Source organism: Heteronotia binoei, chromosome 18, assembly GCF_032191835.1.
Source record: "Heteronotia binoei isolate CCM8104 ecotype False Entrance Well chromosome 18, APGP_CSIRO_Hbin_v1, whole genome shotgun sequence".
NCBI lineage: Eukaryota > Metazoa > Chordata > Lepidosauria > Squamata > Gekkonidae > Heteronotia > Heteronotia binoei.
In genome coordinates, this window is record NC_083240.1 from 24,142,369 (window position 1) to 24,161,562 (window position 19,194).

Genomic DNA, 19,194 nt, shown 5'->3' on the forward strand with positions numbered 1-19,194 from the left:
TGTGACTTTTTTTGAGTGTTTATAGTAATTTGGGGTTATGATACCATTTGGTATTTCCTTTCTAGTGCCTCTCCCCAAAGTACCCCCCCAAGTTTCAAAACGATTGGACCAGGGAGTCCAATTCTATGAGCCCCAAAAGAAGGTGCCCCTATCCTTCATTATTTCCTATGGAAGGAAGACATTTAAAAAGGTGTGCTGTCCCTTTAAATGTGATGGCCAGAACTCCCTTAGAGTTCGATTATGCTTGTCACACCCTTGTTCCTGGCTCTATCCCCAATGTCTCCTGGCTCCACCCCCAAAGTCCCCAGATATTTCTTGAAGTGGACTTGGCAACCCTACTGAGACCGCTTCCACACAGAGCTTTTCCTCTGCCTTGGCTCCCGAACCAGAACACTTTCTTTTTGGAGCTTCAACATGATGTTGTGCTGTCTGTCATCGCCCCGTTTCCAGCCCTCCTGCCCCCCATCCATCTTTCCCAAACCTGCTTTACTACAATCTTTCGGGGGGGGGGGGGGAGATTCTATCCCAGTGCATTCGCACACTGCGTGTTAAGAATAGTGTGCATTTCCCTCTCTTCAAACGTTCTCTGCTGGCTCCATCTTTCTGCTCTCAGCCCCTCCTAGGTGCCATTTTCTCAGCCTTTCTCCCTGCTAGGGCATCACAGAGCTTTTGATACAGCAATAGAACAGTGGTCCCCCCTCCTCCACTTGCACCTGCTGGAATGGCCTTGGGTCAGCTATAGCTCTGGCAGAGGTTGTCCTTGAAAGGGCAGCTGCTGTGAGAGCCCTCTCAGCCCCACCCACCTCCCAGGGTGTCTGTTGTGGGGGAGGAAGATAAAGGAGATTGTGAGCCTCTCTGAGACTCTGAGATTTGGAGTGGAGGGCGGGATATAAATCCAATATAATCCTCTTCCTCTTCTTCTTCTTTCAGCTCATGAAGAGTCACATTTGCAATTGCCATCAATAAAAGAGCAACGTTTCCTTCCATCCCAGGCATGAGGCCTGCTCCTCAGGGACCCTTCAGCTTAACCGTTCCCAGGGCTTTTTTTGTAGCAGGGACTCCTTTGCATATTAGGCCACACCCCTCTTATATAGCCAATCCTCCAGGAACTTACAGGGCTCTTAGTACAGGGCCTATTTTATTTATTTATTTATTTATTTATATTGGGATTTATACCCCGCCCTTCGCACCGAAGTGTCTCAGGGCGGCTACTGTAAGCTCTTGGAGGACTGGTTACATCAGGGGGGGTTATAGCCTAATATGCAAAGGAGTTCCTGGTACAAAAAAGGCACTGTCCATTCCTAGTGGGGTCTCCCCCAGAATGACAACTGGTCTCCATACTACAGAGATCAGTTCCCCTGGAGGAAACAGCAGCTTCAAAGGGTGGGCTCTGAGGCATCACATCTCTATGGAGTTCCCTCTGCTCTTTGGAGTTCCCAAATCCCATCCTTCCCAAACCCAGGCATGTCTCAAAGCCAAAGTTGGCAACCCTACCCATTCCTCTGGGGGCAGCTACTAACCACAACCCCCACTGGGTCCTGACCTTGCACACGTTCTTGAAACACGGGTCAGGTGCCACATTTGGGAGCCACAGGTGGCACATCATCCCGAGGCACTGTATTGCTGCACTAGAACAATCTATTGCCACTCATCCGTTTGAGACTGCGATAGCATCTGTAGCTCTAAAGCGCATGTGCAAGAAGAGCAAACTGCAAGAAGGTCAAGTAAGGTGCCACAGCAGCCTTGATGACCACATTCTGAGAACCCCACCCTGTTGGGGCGCATATGTGGAAGGAACAGCTAGGAAGGGATGTGGAGGAAAGAGTGCAGAAAGGTCCCACGTGGGGAAATGCCGTCCCTGACACACATGCCTCTGCATTTACAGCAGCCACATGGAGAATGCTCACTGCACAGAATCAGCCTAAGATGCATTTGGCACCAAAACATGGAAGTTAGGCTTGATCTATCTAGTGCACTTCCATCCCAAATTTCCTTCAAAGAGATGATGTACAAGTGGTATATGACTCCTAAAAAATTGGCAAAGATGAGCAAAAAGATGTCGGATAGATGTTGGAAATGTAAAAAGCACGAAGGTTCTTTCTATCATATGTGATGGACGTGTGAAAGGGCGAAAAAGTTTTGGCATATGATACAACAAGAAATATCTAAGATCTTGGGATATGAGTTGAAGAAAGTAGCGGAGACTTTTCTGTTGGGATTACAAATGGAAAAATTTCCAAAAGACGACAGAACTTTGATTTGGTACTTGCTTTCAGCGGCTAGAACACTATATGCGCAGTTATGGAAGCAGGGAAAAATACCAAAAAAATGGGATTGGATTGTTAAAGTTTTATCATGGAGTGAGATGGACAAACTAACAAGAATCTTAAGAGACTATGATTTGGAAGTGTATAGAAAGGAGTGGAAGAAGTTTAGATGTTATGTAGAAAAAGAATGGAATGTAAAAAGACATTGGACAATTTTCTAATAATGATTAAGTATTAGAAAAAGGTAGAATATGGTTTTAAGTTTTTACAGTTAAGGGTACCCTTAATAGTTAATTTTAAGTATATAACTTCAGCAGGAGTCAAGTAATGGAGGGAGGGGGGATTAGAAAATAACATATGGGATAGAGAAAGAGAGGATTTAAATGGATATTGTTACCATATGTTATCAATAAAATCGTTTTGACACCCAAATTTCCTTCAAAGAGCTTAGGGTAAGCTGTGTGGGCATATTGCCTCCATTATCTTCCCAATGAGGTTGTGCAAATGAGATCAACTGGCCCAGCAAGCTTCAGGACTGAGTAAGGATTTGAACCCAAGCCAATCAGATTTTAGTTTAATTCTAACCACTGTGCAACACTGGTTCTTGTGCAACCATAAACGTTAGGGATGCTTCTGAAACACTCCTGATCTGAACTTCTCCCCAAATCCTGGGGAGTTCTAAAATTATCCAGTCTTGTTTCAGAAGTGGAACTGTTGCATTAGGAACCTTCAGGTGCACAAAATTCAGAAATAGAATGTGAGATGGTGCACGGTCACCATCCATGTGCACCTGCCCCTTCCTGTTGCCCAAAATAATGAAACACAACAAAACAGCAATTATCTGCAATGATGTAGGGAGGCATGTCAAAATTATTTTCGCGAATTTCAAAATTTTCAAAATTCAATGGAGAAAAAATCGTATACATGGCTGCATCAAACTTGCTTTTTTTACAATGTGTTAGCAATGCATCTGTGTTCACTGGTAATTGGGGGAAGAGGGGAAAACCTGCTCCAATTCCAGAATTAATTTTATACATTCCTCTAGTTACACCAGAATAAAGACATGTTGTCATAGAGCAGGGGTGGCCAAACTTGCTTAACAAAAGAGCCACATAGAATGAATGTCAAATGTTTGAGAGCTGCAAGGGAGGGGGAGAGAGAGGGGGAGGGAGAGGTGAAAAGAAAGCAACTTTAACTTTAAATGTATTCTCCAACCTGCTGGCTGACGGTGGTGGAAGCTTTGAGAGCCACACAATACGTGTGAAAGAGCTACAGTTTGGCCACTCTGTTTTTTTTTTTTTTAAATAATAAAAAGCTTTATTAATATAAAGTTCAAGATACAAGTATGAAAATGCATCGGCAGATGTGTAGTATGTACCCATATACAGCGGGAAGATGGATATAAACAAAGTTAGTTATTAAAATACAGGTTACAACAACAGTTGACATGACATCAGTATAGCATGATATGGGTCATTAGGATTTTTGCTGTCCTTTGAGACCTTGTCAATAAAGGGACGCCATTTACACACAAAGTCCAGAGAAGCAGATTGGGAGGTGTTACGAGGATCTAAATCATGAGTGAGTTTATCTAAGACAAAGTAGTCCCACAGCTTTAGCCACCATGCCTGCCTTGATGGAGGATTTTGCTGTTTCCAAACCGAGGCGATTGCAAATTTGGCCGCCACAAACATATGTGAAATTAAATCCTCTGTTTGTGTAGGAATACGCGAAGTGCCTGTATGATTCAGGAGAGCATATTCCGGCGTGAATGGGGGAGAAAATGAGGTGAGGTCATGTACTTCTTGGTAGATTAGTCTCCAGAAATTATTTATGATGGGGCATAGCCACCAGGAGTGAAAAAATGTGCCTCTCTGACCGCAGTTCTTAAAACAAAGGGGAGAAATTGAGCAGGAGTGTGATAACTGTACCGGGGTCTTATACCAACGTGTGAGAACTTTAATGGCTTGAAGTTGTACATTCATTGCTTTTGTTTTATATATGGTGGAGTTCCAGATGGCCAGCCATTGCTCTTTTGGCCACTCTGTTCTAGAGAAATAAGGCAACAGATGCGGAGAAATGCATTCACCTCTACAATCCTTTCAGAAACTCAATATTTAAACAGTTTCTCTGGTTTTACCAGTCCAAATCAACAATGAGACATGAGTAGAAGAGACTTTTAAGAAGCAGGTGCAAATTTGGTGTTTGGGTAACTGTGCTTACTCTCTTGGTTACAACCTGGTCTCTCCCAGCCCTTTCTATTTCTCACATTATTAGACACTAAACTGGAAGTTCTTTGGAGGCAGACAGTCATCTGTGTTATGTATATGCTATAAAAAATTAGGCACATGGATGGCACAGTGTATAAACAGTCCATATTGTTGTCCTATTTGCATTTTGCAGATAGCGAATGGAGGCTGTGATAGAGCACGCAATTGCTACACTGCAGAGTTCAAAGTCTATGCCTATTTGAACGGTCAATGACTGCAGGGGACCATGGGAAATACTGTTCCATAAGGATTCTATACATCCCAGGCTCTCTTGCAGATCTTCAATCCCTGTCTACTCTTCGGTGAAGAAAGCCACATCAACAGAGCCTGTGTGAAACAAGTTTACAAAAAACATATGAAACTTTCTAGTGCAAAATGTAGCAGTTGGAGCAGCAACTGGCTCTCTTCATTCAGAGGGGTTGCAACTCAGTGCCAGAGCATCTTTTTAGCATGCAGAAGATGCCAGGCTCAGTGCCCAGCAAGCATCTCCAGTTAAAAGAATCAGGTATGAGGTGATGTGAAAGACTAAAAGCACCTAAGACCCTGGAGGGCCACTGCTAAGTCTGAGCAGACAATATCAACCATGATGGACCAAGTATAACATAGCTTCAGGTGCTACCCTTGAATCAACCCCCTGTAACCCTTATTGCCAAGAAACAGTTGAGTTAAACTGCATACAGCTGTAGCTAGTGGTTTGTGTTGTCATTGGACTAGACACAAGAAATCCCGGGTTCAAAGCCCCACTCTGCCATAAAGTGCACAGGGTGACCTCTCTGACTCTTAACTTAGCCTACCTTACAGGGTTGTAGTGAGCCACAGAGAACTGTGAGTGCCATCCTGAGAACACTGCCCTCTGTAGGGTTGCCAATCCCCTGGTGGGGGCAGGGGATCCCCCAGTTTGGAGGCCCTCCCCCCACTTCAGGGTCATTAGAAAGCAAGAGGGGGGGGGAGGGAAATGTCTGCTGGATAGTCCATTATTCCCTATGGAGTCCGATTTCCACAGGGAATAATGGAGAATTGATTTGCAGGTATCTGGGGGTGCCTGTTTTTTGAGGTAGAGGTACCAAATTCGCAGCATAGCATCCAGTGCCTTTCCTCAAAACACCTTCCATGTTTCAAAAAGATTGGACCACGGGGTCCAACTATACGAGCCCCAAAAGAATGTGCTCCTATCCTCCATTATTTCCAGTGAAGGCATTTAAAAGGTGTGCAGTCCCTTTAAATGCGATGGTCAGAACTCCTTTTGGAGTTCAATTATGCTTGTCACAACCTTGCTCCTGGCTCCACCCCCAAAGTCTCCTGGCTCCACTCCAAAAGTCCCTAGATATTTCTTGAATTGGACCTGGCAACCCTAGCCCTCTGCCACCAGCCCCCATCACACATCCAGACTTAGAGAAAAGGATGTCCAAGCAGGGGGCCAAACAAGGAGATGTATCTTGCCCCTGCAGACTAGGAACGCCCCCGTCTCCTACCTGCTGTGGTGGACCAGCAGTATTCAGTCACCATCCCTTTGGGCTGCCGTGCTCCTGCCATCAGGCCTCCTCCTTAGGCCTGATGTTCCTCTCCTCTCTGAACTGTCAGGGTTGGTTCCTCATTTGCCAGGGGCTCTGCCCCGTGACTAACAGGCAGCATGGCCTGCAATTTCGCTGAGGACAGAGGTGCTGACCTTTCCACCACCACCTTGCAGTTACCGCCACCTCCAAGGGGCTGGCCTTGCTCCTCCAGACCTCCTTCCCCTGCCCTGTCAGCAGACTCCCAGAAGGCCAAAGAAACACCCAGAAGAAAAACTGAGGTGGGGGGATTTCTGTAGCCTCCCCTCAACACACAGCAGATGGAAAAGAGAGGGGATGTGGGCCTTGGCCTCTCTAAGCTGAAGCTTCTCAGAAGGAGAAAAGATCTCCCTGAAAGGGACGCAGGCATGCCTAAGACTGTGAGGTAATTTTGAAATTCTGATCTCTGCTCTTTCAGCTAGTGTTGCCAACTCTGGGTTGGGAAATTCCTGGAGAGTCGAGGGATGGAGCATGGTAAGGACATGATTTGGGGAGGAAAGTGACATCAGAAGGGCATTATGCCATTGAATCCACCCTCCATAGCAGCCATTTTCTCCAGGGGAACTGATCTCGGTGGTCTAGAGATCAATTTTAATGGCAGGAGCTCTTTAGGCCCCACCTGCAGATTGGCAACTCTGGTTTCAAGTTTATATCGCACTCCCTCTCCCCCGAACAGGACATGGGACAGCTAACAGCATATAAAATACACCCAATTTAAAAATTACTTCAATCAATCAATATTTATAACGGTCAAAGACCAGTACAGCAATAAAGGAAGACAACAAGACAACTCATAAATGTACAAGCTGTCGATGAAATCAAGGCTCTCCCAAGCATTTCCTCTTACAAAGGTACAATAAAATAATCTTTAAAATATAAAATTAAAAATCCATCCCCATTAAAATCTATCCATTATCAAGCAGGATAGGATGCGTGGATGGTGAAGACACAGCTGAAGCATACCTACTGCCTGGTGGATCACAATCACCCAAAGGCTGCTTGAAAAAGAGCAGCCTTGCATGCCCTGCGGACCCTAGGGAGGATTCTGCAAGGCATGCATCTCTTCAGGGAGCTGCTGGTTCCACATGATAGGGGCCACTACTGAGAAGGTCTTTGCCCTTGTTGACACAAGGGGACAGTTTGCGGACCAGGGATCTTAGTAAATGCTGAGATTAAGCTTGGAGAAGATGGGGAGGATCATAGTGGGAGAGGCAGTTTTAAATGTTTGAGGGTCCCTGGCTATTTAGGGCTTTAAAGGTAAGTACCAACACTTTGAATTGGTACCGGAAAGCAGGGCTTTTTTGTAGCAGGAACTCCTTTGCATATTACGACCACATACCCCTGATGAAGCCAATCCTCCTGGAGCTTAGAGTAGGCCCTGCATTAGAGCTCTGTAAGCTCTTGGAGGATCGGCTACATCAGGGGGTGTGGCCTAATATGCAAAGGCGTTCCTGCTACAAAAAAAGCCCTGCCAGAAACTAATTGGGAGCTAGTGGAACTTCCATAGGATAGGTATTATATGCACTGACCAGGACACTCCTATCAGCAATCTGGCAGCTGTGTTATGGACCACTTGCAGTTTCCAAAGGATCTTTGAGACTTTGGGAGAGGTGGGGTAGAACTGCGATAATAATAAAATAAAACACATGCCTTTTTCAACATGATTTGAGCGCCATTAAAATCAGCATCATTTGCTACATATAAATGAAATGAATTAATAATGCACGTTGCACATAAAAATATATACGGTACATAGATAGGATGGATAACTAAAAGGAACCCGCAAAACAAACCACAAGAAGTTGAGAAATGAAACTGCCAACAAAATATCAACAAATACAAACAGAAACAAAACCAGAGAGCGTTTGGTCAGCCCTAACAGAAGCCAGCCTCCTCAACCTCAGCTACATAGGAATTAGTTGTAGTTACTTGGGTACTCTGCACATGCCTAGAGGCAGCCTTTTTCTGTATTTGAGAATATAGGCCTGAAAGCACGGGAATGAGGCAAACCCAACACTGCTTTCTATACTGGCCCTGTTCCCACAGCTTTTAGCTGCATCCAAGCTACAGACCCTCATAAGTTAGGTAACATTTCCCTTCCCCATAATGGCTTCACATATTTATGCTAGGAAAAATTTCCCCTTCTTAAATTTTTGTTCAGGGTGAAGAAAACTGGCAATCCTACCCAATACATGCATTGACAACTCAAATAATCACTCTTTGTTTGTCTTCCCTCTGAAGGGAAACTTGCGCCGTTCATCGTCTTTCTGGGCTGTGCAACCAGAGCTAGTCAAATGGATTGATTTTTTAAAAAACGGTGCTCTGTTAAGAAGCTGCTACCAGTTAATCAGGGAACAGAATCATTTGCCACAGCAAGCATCTCTGGAAACGAGGCATTCCTCATTCTCATTCACAAAGAGAAAAAAACCTCTTCTAAGATGGTGTCAGTAGCAGTATAAACAGGTATAATCTCAAATCAAAGAATGAACACTTCTTTAAACCACTGTTTTCACTCACATGCAACTGTAAAAACCTGAAATGCATTTACACTCCTCTGATTAACTGGCTCAAATTTCTTCAGCTGGGTGACAGCTCCATACGTATATACACAAGACACTCCTTCTTTCGTCATGCCACTAGAGCCCTGACAACAGCCATTCCCTTTTCTGCACTCAGTCATTACAGAGTAGATTACAAACAGAATCCTGCCCTTACCCATAAGGGAACCATTTTCTTTTAGCTTCTCTTACACCAGCTTAGCTGCAAGTTATGACTGGGAAGGCTCAAGGCTCAGTAGTCCATAAGAAGTGATATTCAACACAAGCCAGGAGTCTGCTTCTTCCCTCTTCTGTTCTATAGACCAGGGGCCAAATATTGTCACGTTTGGCCGAGAGATCAGAGGCGAGAGGGGCTGAGTCAGCCACTTCATGGCCTCCTCACCCCGCTTGCCCTTTCCTTAGCCCCCAGCCAACCCTCCCCTGAAATTTCCCCTTTCCTGAGCAGAGTTTTCCTTCCTCTCTGTCTAGCACCACAGTTCAGTTTCACATTCCTGTAATACCAGCTATTTATGGGGAACTACAGCAAAGGGGGTGGACCACCCCACTTTGCCTAGAATTGCCATAGGCCTGGAGAAGAATGTTCGGCTCCTTTATTATAGCTTTATTGTGTATAAATGGGAAGGTTTATCTGTGGCCAGGGCTTTTTTTTGTAGAAAAAGCCCAGCAGGAACTCATTTGCATATTGTGCCACACCCCCTGACACTAAGCCAGCTGGAACTGTGTTCCTGTGCATTCCTGCTCAAAAAAAGCCCTGTCTGTGGCTACTAGCCATAGTGATTAAAGGGAATCTCTATATTCAGAAGCAATAAAAAATCTGAATAGCAGTGCCAAAAGGCAACATCAGGGGAAGCCCTTGGTCTCTAAGCTCCAGAGTAACTGGCTGGACACTGTGTGAGACAGGATGCTGGACTAGATGGAACCCAGGTCTGATCCAGCAAGATTCTAATTTGCACTTTTAGAGGGCACTGCTACATTATGAACTGAAACCAGCTTAATTTTCACAGCTCCCTCCACCACCACAAAGAGCCATATAAACTGGAGTTCTGCAAGGGTGTCCTCTGTGAGACATCCCTGGCCTTTTCCACATCTACATTATATTTATGTATTTAGACTTGTATCCCGACCTCCCCACAAGCAGGCTCAGGGTGGATCACATCATGTCTAGGAATCCTGGACTGAGACCCATAACATTTAAAGCAGCTGGGAAAAAATTGTGGCTTCTGTTTGAGAAAGAAATCAGCCAGGAGGGCTAGAGTGCAGGCAGAAGCTCAGACGCTCTGTCCTTCAGCTTTTCCTGCTTTCTCCTGCCAGGACTGATCTGGGCAGAACAGGCTGCAAGATACTCTGACAACCCAGGAAGATGGCTGCAGCATTCTGTATGGAGGAAGCAACAGGGTTGCCAGATCCAAGTTGGGAAGCTCCTGCAAATTTGGGGATGGAGCCTAGGGAGAACAGGGACCTCAATGGGGTACAATGCCACAGACCCCACCCTCCAAAGCACCCATTTTTCTCCAGGGGAATGGATCTCTGTGGTGTAGAAATGAGCTGTAATTTTGGGGGATCCCCAGGCCCCACCTGAAGGCTGGCATCCCTAGGAAGCAGTTCAGATTGGGGAGTGTCTGACCAGTCCTTGCTGTGAGGCTGTTTGCTATGGTTTGCTCAACCTGTATATGTATAAAGCTGTAGGTTTTGTTTTTAGACACCTGAAGACTAGCTACCATGGCTCCTCTCCCCCCACGTTGTCCTCACAACAACCCTGTGAGATAGTTGAGGCTGAGAAAGTACGATTTCTCTGTTCAGCAAGCTTCCAAGTCATGCAGAGATTTAAATCCAGATCTGATGTTTTAACCAAATCAGCTTATCTGGCCTCCCCTCTCTTCATACCAACTCATTTCTCCCTTCTATGGCCTCCGACCAGAGCAATTCTTACCAGATATCTCCATGAACTCATCAAGATTTGGCTGCAGTGGGGCCAGGTATGGCTGGATCATGTCAGCATTGCCAGTATAGGCTGAAGAAAGGGAAAAGAAACAAGATATTTGTACACACAGCATCCTTCTTTGGTGTAGTGCATCCAGTTTGGTGTAGTGGTTAAGTGCACAGACTCTTATCTGGGAGAACCCCACTCCTCCACTTACAGCTGCTGGAATAGCCTTGGGTTAGCCATAGCTCTTGTAGGAGTTGTCCTTGAAACGGCAGTTTCTATGAGAGCTCTCTGAGCCCCACCCACCTCACAGGGTGTCTGTTGTGGGGGAAGGAGATAAAGGAGATTGTAAGCTGCTCTGAGACTCTGATTCAGAGAGAAGAGCAGGGTATAAATCTGCGGTCTTCTTCTTCTCCTTGAGGGCGAGGTGTTGGGAATGCATCTCGCCCATCAGCTTCCCAGAGGTATCTGGGTTGCCACAGAGAGTCGAATTAAACAGAGCTCCTAGCCTGGTTCTGAATGGGGGCAGGTCTCTTACAGGATGAACCGCAGCTGCCTCAGGTGACTGTCAGGGCCTACCTTCCTCCGCCAGCGGCTGAGGAGGACAGGGGGTCTGGGTCATTGTGAAGAGGGTGTCAGAGATGTCCGAGAGAAAGCAGTCCAGATCAAAGAGCTGCCTCCCTTCAGGCTCCTCCTCCTTGTCTCTCAACAGCATGGGGACCACGTTGGAGAAGAGCTGGTCACACCAGTTTTCTAGCGGCTTCCAGGTCCTGTCATCCTGAATGGGAAAGACGGCAAGGTGTGGCCTAGGTGGATCCCTGCCTTCTTTGGGAGGTGGACCCCCCCCACCACCACCACCAAGGCCAGATCCTGCCAACCTGAGAGCTGCCATCCCCTTCTGCTTCTTCCAAACCCCACTCACCTGCTTTGGGCTGGGGGCCTCCCAATCTCGGCTGGATTTGCGGAGCTGCAAGAGGAAACACCATAGGAAGGTTGCATTGGTGGAGAGAAAACCGGGGGGGTGGGGGGGGAGGGGAGGGGTGTGTGCAAAGACCAGGGGTGGAGAAATGTAACTAGTTAAAAAAAATAGCTTTCCCAGGCAATGAATGTTTATGAGCGCTGTAGGCATTTGGCTAATCTGGGATCAGGGGCTGGCTAATCGGGGATCCTCTTGGGAGCCATAACTCAGAAGTGGGGTAAGATGAGAGTGGGAGGGTATCAGGGCAAAACCTGACCCGCTTCTTGTAGTAGATGCGCCACTTGTGATACTCCTTCATCACCACCTCGATCCGTCGCTTCCAATATTTCCCCTCTAGCACAACGGCCTATCAAAGGAAGAACAGTCAGCTAGGAAGAATTCCAAACACGATCAAGCCCCGTCTCCTGTATCTTGATACAGACTCGCATATTGCAAGCTTTCTAGCGGCAAAGGGATTTTCCTCAAGAAAGGGTGCTAAATAAAAACCATTCCCACCCCACAAAGGAAAAGACCTGAAAAGACAGCTCCCCACTTGGATCTATCAATAAAATTGTGTTTGTGTTGGTCTTAAAGGTGCTACTGGACTCCCAACTTGGTTCTATTGCTTCAGACCAACATGGCTGCCTACCTGGATCTATTGACTAACAAAGTTTCTAGAGTAGGCCTAATAGGTGCTGGGAGGCCTTCCTTAGGCTAATGACTAGCTAATAGTGTGGGGGGAGGCAAAGGCAGGATGTGCTCTCCTAATTGCTGGGCAGCTCTCTGCATGCACCTTTTGGAATGTAAATCCAGCAGAGTTTAGACTCGCGGGAAAGGACAGAAAAAACAGTTCAGAGTCAGTCTCCCATCTACATTTGGAGCAGATCAGAAGAGACGGAGCCCAAAACCACAGGAAGGTTGAAATGCTGTTGGATATCCGTGTTCTAGAATCCACACGTTCCCTACACTTGGCTTGCATCACATCTCTGTGGCTGCTTTTTCTCTCCTTCCCACCAGAGGGCTTTAAAAAGAACTCAGAAATAGCTGGATTGTTCTATATAACACTGCAGCAATACATTGCAATAATATAGAAGTTCCTAGCTTTAATTTTTTTTTTTAAGTGTGTAGCCCTTTTCACTCCAGATATGCAAGAGAAAATGTGCAACCTGCACCTTGCTAAGTGGGACTCCAGAAGCAGCTTCAAGAGCAGCTCTTGCAAAAAGTATCAGATGCCCATTTCAGTGCACCCAATTCCAACAAGAATCAAGAGCTGTCTCTTTGTGTGTGAAAGAACCAGTCCATGCTAGACTGGACCATTTCATATAGCAGTTCTGGAATGGGTGTGTATTTTCTGACACCTCTCATCTGAAAACACTGGCTTATGGGAGATATGGAAATATGGACCATATGGGAAATATGGGCTGGGGTTTCCACAATCCTTCTTGTGTTGTGGTTTGGGCACCCCAGCACCAAGCCAGAGGTGATTGCTGCTTGGACACATTTCAGATTAAAGTATAACTTCACCACCAAAATAAGTGTGGCAGACATGGGAGAGGAACGCGCACAAAAGCCCCTTGGTGGCTTTCAACATGGGTCAGGATCAGAAACCACCCCAGAAAGTCTCGTGGCCTGTAGAAGTCAGAACCTGCTCTGTAACAAAGACAATGAGCCTAGGGTTGCCAATCCCCAGGTGGGGGCAGGGGATCCCCCAGTTTGGAGGCCCTCCCGCCACTTCAGGGTTGTCAGAAAATGGGGGGAGGGGACGGAAATGTATGCTGGGAAGTCTGTTATTCCCTATGGAGATTTATTCTCATAGAAAATAATGGAGAATTGATCCGCGGGTATCTGGGGCTCTGGGGGGGGGCTGTTTTTTGAAGTAGAGGCACCAAATTTTCAGTACAGCATCTAATCTCTCTCCCCAAAATATCCCCCAAGTTTCAAAACAATTGGGCCATGGGGTCCAATTCTATGAGCCCCAAAAGAAGGTGCCCCTATCCTTCATTATTTCCTATGGAAGGAAGGCATTGAAAAGGTGTGCCGTCCCTTTAAATGTGATGGCCAGAACTCCCTTTGGAGTTCAATTATGCTTGTCACAGCCTTGATCTTGGCTCCACCCCTAATGTCTCCTGGTTCCCCCCCCCCCCCGAAGTCCCCAGATATTTCTTAAATTGGACTTGGCAACCCTAAATGAGCCTCCTTTCCAGAGGCCAAGGAAAGGAAATAGACATGCTGCTAAGTCTCCTTCCTGGGTTTCATGAGGGCTGTGAATGAGTTTACAGCAATGCTCCCTCTAAGCTGCGGAGTCTTGTGAACAAAATTTCTACTTGGGAGCTACTGGCATTAAAGTTGTGAGCTACTGCATAAATTAGTGTGCTCTGGGGTCATTTTTCCTGAGCTAAGACAAAAATGAGTGAGCCAGACGCTAAAAGAGCTGTGAGCTAGCTCACACTGACTTAGCTTAGAGGAACACTGGTTTGAAGTACTCACTTCTGGTTTCCTGTGCTCATCTGAGCCATCCAGAGGGGTGACAAATCCGCACACGGGGCTCTTCCGGCGTTCCACATCTGTGAACAAAAATCCAACATGGTTCATGTTGAATGCCCAGTAAGTAAAATATTCGTTCCAGACTTCTCAGTTTTCTCTCAGTTGAGTGGGGAGGGAGGGCATGAAAACCAGCATGGTGTAGTGGTTAAGAGCAGTGGTCTCTAATCTAGAGAACTGGTTTTGATTTCTCACTCTTCCACATGAAACATGCTGGGTGACCTTGGACCAGTCACAGTCTTCCAGCCCCACCTACCTCACAAGGTGCTGGTTGTGGGGAGAGGAAGAAGAAGCTGCTTCGAGACTCCTTAGGGTGGAGAAAAGTGGGGTATAAAAACAAACTTTTCTTTTCATAATCTACCTAGGGTGCAACCCCCCCCCCCGCACAAAGCTTAGGCTAACCCTGCGTTTCCCCCCATCAGCCTTTTTCTCCAGAAGGTCAGTCCCCCAAGTCAGTCCTCATCTATAAATCCTTTCTCTGCTTTCCCCGTGACTTCTGCATCCCACTCTTTATTATATTTTCCCCATGCAACAAAAACAAGCTAGAATTTTCCATGCTTTCCAGGAGATGAATTCACAGTTTCCTTTTTTTATCCAATAGGTTCAGGGCTTTGGGTGGGAGGAGTAATTAGTTTGGAAAGGTCATTTTTAGAAATTGCCTTAAAAATTATCCCATGGCTTAAGATTTAGCAGGCAATTTTCTGGAAAGGTCTCTTGCACATACTTTAATTAAATTGAATATTCTTCTAGGGGAAGGGTCAGCAACCGTTTATAATAAAAAAGCCAAGTGACACCAACATTCTGAGAAAGCTCTGCAAAGATGCGGAATAAGAATGCCTATTTGCATAACTGAAAAAATATAGCTGATAATATTACTGATCATTTGGGGGTATTTTTGTATTTTCTAATTTGAGCATGGGTGCACATGTACGAGTATGTGTGAGTTTGCACCTCGAATTCATGGCAACCTCTGGTGACTGATCCCTACTGGGGGCCTGGAGGATATTCAGGGAGAGGGCTGAAACAAAGCCTGCCCCTGCCTTCCGACTGCTGGTATTCCAAGGAGGTCTATCATCTAAGTACTTGCCAAAGTTGACCCTGCTTAACTTCTGATCTGACGAGATTGGGCTTGCCTGGGCTATCCAGGTTAGGGCTATATATTACTGACAATTGATGCAATGGTTAATAATCTGTGACGTTTCAGTAGCCCATACGTTGGCTGTTGTGAGTCCTGTATTAGGAAGTGGCACACACAGAGTAAGTCATAAATACACACAGCAGCACCCCGTACAATTGTTTTAGTGTCCTGGCATAAATCTATGTGGGGTTCACATTTGGATTACTGGTAGGGCTTTTTTGGTAGAAAAATCCCAGCAGGAACTCATTTGCATATTAGGCCACACATCCCTGATGCCAAGTCAGCTGGTCCTGTGCATTCCTGCTCAAAAAAAGCCCTGATTACTGGTAACGTTCCTCTCTATACCCTTCCTATCTGAAAAGCATCTCTAAGAGGGCTTTTTTTGTAGCAGGAACTCCTTTGCATATTAGACCACACACACCTGATGTAGCCAATCCTCCAAGGGCTTACAGTAGGCTCTGTAAGAAGAGCCCTGTAAGCTACATCAGGCGTGTGTGGCCTAATATGCAAAGGAGTTCCTGCTAAGAAAGCACTATCAAGTCACAGCTGAAGTATGGCAGCTCCAGAGGCTTTTCACAGGTGGTTTGCCATTGCCTGCCTCTGTCACACCCTGGTATTCTTTGGACTTCTTCATCCAAATAATAGCGAGCGCCAACCCTGCTTAGTTTCTGAGATCTGATGAGATTGGTCTAGCCTGAGTTATCCAGGTCAGGGTTAAGAAGCCCATATGTCCCATAGAAATCTGTGCCTTCCATCCCTTCCTACAGTATATGGCCACAGTTGGTTCCATACTGAGCCATAGCTGGCTCTAGAGCCAAAAGCTGTTGATCCCTCCCTGCCTACCAAATCAGCTCGGTGCTCCAGGGATGACACAGGCAGTTTCCTAACAAAGGAAAAGGGGGAAACAAATTCAACCCAAAAAATACTAAGAATGCCTCAAGGATCAAGCTGTATCAAGGGAAATATATTTATTATATGGAATAGACAATATAATTAAAAAATTATAAGCTTCACATACACTGTTATAATTTCCTATACAATGAAAAGATCAAATGGCCCAAAACACAACCATGTGCATTTTGGCCACAAAGGCCTTCCTCGGTGGTCAATAGTACACAACATGGCTTTTAGAAAACACAACTGGAAAAATAAATGATATAAATCAATCCTGCCCAGATGATGACATCTCATAGATTGTGTGGTTTGATGTTATATGTAGCAGACCATGAATCTTTTCGCATGGTAGCTATACTCCCACATAAAGCATTTATTGATATTATAATCTGCTATAAAGTTTCAAGTCTTTCCAGATGTTTCCACTCATTGGACTGAGAACGCGTTTCCTGGTGGATTGGATCCTGGGTGTTTTTAAAAAGTAGACATCCAGATTTCAGGACCAAAACAGGAAAAGGAGAAACTCTGAACTTTGAGATTCAAATGGTGAATATGCCACTCGTTTTTGGTTCTATGGGCAAGCAAAAGTCTGACCAGCTCCTAGGGTTGCCAGGCTCCAGGTGGGGCCTGGAGATCTCCTGCTTTTACAACTGATCTCCAGCTGGCAGAGATCAGCTCCCCTGGAGAAAATGGCTGCTTTGGAGGGTTGAATCTATGGCATTGCACCATGCTGAGGCCCCTCCTCTCCCCTCCCCAAACCCTGCCCTCTTCTGGCTCCACCCCCAAAGCCTCCAGATAGTTTCCAACACTGACCTGGCAACCCTACCAGCTCTGATTGCAAAAGCTGCCACGGAATGAATTTAACCCCTAACCCACTCTAGCCAGGCCCCAGAACTCACATTGGATGTACCAGGCTCTCCAAATGGCATTATTGAGACGAATTTTGTCCCGGCAGAGAAGACGCAGCCCCTTGAAATTCTTCCATTTGGGTGACACCAGGTTGTCACTGCAAAAAACAAAACCAAGAGGTGTGAATAAGGTGGCAGGTGGCGGAGCAGTGGAAATAGGATTGCAAGAAGCAGAGAAATTCAGCAGCGTCTTTTTTTGTTCTTCTGGAAAGGTTCCTGTGCCTTTTAACAGCTGCAGAACTAGAAAGAAAAGACAGACCTTTCCCTGCAACAAATTCTCAGCACTGGTGAATGAGAGAAGAGGTCTATTGACAGTTGTCAGCCAGCATAGCTGCACAGAACCTCCAGCTTCCTAGGCAGTATACCTCAGAATGCCAGACAAAAACAGAGCATTCCTAAAACACTCTTTCCTGGGCATGAGCTCCAGTGAGTAGACCTGAGTAAGACAGTGAGCAGACAAGCTTAAGATGGCACCATAAGAGACAACAGAGGAAGGCTTTGGTCAGCAGCGATCCTCCAGAGCTGCCATTTCCTCCAGGCAAACTGAACTCTGTAGTCTGGAGCTCAGCTGTAATCCCAGGGGACCTCCAGGGGTAGGGTTGCCCGCCTCCAGGTGGAGCCTGGAGATCTGCTTTTACATCTGATCTCTGCTAGCTGGAGATCAGATGTAAAAGCAGATCTCCAGGCTCCTCTGGAGAAAATGTGCTTTGAAGGGCACTTGGTGTAATTAGTAGACTGCTCAAAGCCACCAAGTAATACACCGTCTTACAGTTTGCAAAAATATATTTCAAGGATTGTGTACAACACATAGTAAACAATACAATATTGATGCTAAGCGGTGCTAAGGCCTTTTAAAGTAACAGAAACCCCAAGGGGGACAAAAAAACCCCATCCCCAAATGAATAAATATAAGTCCAAACTTGGAAATAGTGCAACTGAAATTCACAAGGTGGGTGCTCCTAAAGAACGTAGCTTCAATGCAGCCGCTTTCTTAAAAAGACAACTCTCTAGATTTTGATGACATTTCAATTCCTTCTTCAGTTTTAACGGCTCAGTTGTTTAGGAACCCTGCTCTATATTCTTTAATCACAGCATTAAGCTTCTCATTTTCAGTGTGAACTAGGGTTGCCAATCCCCAGGTGGGGGCAGGGGATCCCCCGATTTGGAGGCCCTTCCCCCCGCTTCAGAGTCATCAGAAAGCTGGGGGGAGGGAAATGTCTGCTGGGAATTCCATTATTCCCTATGGAGATTTATTCCCATAGAAAATCATGGAGAATTCATCTGCAGGTAACTGGGGCTCTGGGGGCTGTTTTTTGGAGTAGAGGCACCAAATTTTCAGTATAGCATCTAGTGCCTCTCCCCAAAATACCCCCCAAGTTTCAAAATGATTGGACCAGGGAGTCCAATTCTATGAGCCCCAAAAGAAGGTGCCCCTATCCTTCATTATTTCCTATGGAAGGAAGGAATTGAAAAGGTGTGCTGTCCCTTTAAATGTGATGGCCAGAACTCTCTTTGGAGTTCAATTATGCTTGTCACAGCCTTGATCTTGGCTCCACCCCTAATGCCTCCTGGCTGCATCCCCAAAATCTCCTGGCTCCACCCCCAAAGTCCCCAGATATTTCTTGAATTGGACTTGGCAACCCTAGTGTGAACATTGAGCCCAGTGTGAACATTGAATGGGGATGAGGGTTTTTTTGGCCCCCTTGGGGTTTCTGTTACTTTAAAAGGCCTTAGCACCGCTGGCCTCTATCAATATTGTATTGTTTACTATGTGTTGTACAGAATCCTTGTAATATATTTTTGCAAATTGTAAGACGGTGTATTACTTTGTAGCTTTGATCAGTCCTCTGGAGAAAATGGCTGCTCTGAAGGGTGGACTCCATGGCGTTGTACCTCCCCTCCCCAAACTCTACCTCTCCCAGCTCCACCCCCAAAGTCTCCAGGTATTTTCCAACACAGACCAGGCAACCCTATCCAGGCCCCACTTGGAAGTTGTTCACACTAAGAACAGTATTGCTTAGAGAAGTGATATTTCGCTGAGCTGAATCACAATGTGAAGAGCTTTGGATCTCAGCCTCTCCTAATGTGGAAAAATAATCTCTACCCTACATCCCTGTGAGGTGGGTCATCATTCAATTTCCGGTCGCAAAGAATAAAATGCTTCAAATCACCCTACAGTGCTAGAT

General features: G+C 45.9%; 1 protein-coding gene across 2 annotated transcripts in view; it reads right to left on the reverse strand.

The window, feature by feature from the left end:
- Positions 1-19,194, reverse strand: part of MLXIPL (MLX interacting protein like) — a 58,643-nt gene that overhangs the window by 24,159 nt on the left and 15,290 nt on the right. The window contains exons 2-7 of one of the 2 annotated variants that reach the window (XM_060259273.1): positions 17,000-17,106; positions 14,015-14,091; positions 11,805-11,894; positions 11,492-11,536; positions 11,149-11,347; positions 10,576-10,656 (exon numbers count right to left, since the gene is read on the reverse strand). In XM_060259273.1, the coding sequence (XP_060115256.1) occupies positions 10,576-10,656; positions 11,149-11,347; positions 11,492-11,536; positions 11,805-11,894; positions 14,015-14,091; positions 17,000-17,106 (599 nt within the window). The remainder of the gene's footprint in view (positions 1-10,575; positions 10,657-11,148; positions 11,348-11,491; positions 11,537-11,804; positions 11,895-14,014; positions 14,092-16,999; positions 17,107-19,194) is intronic. The other variant, XM_060259274.1, reaches the window with a different exon arrangement.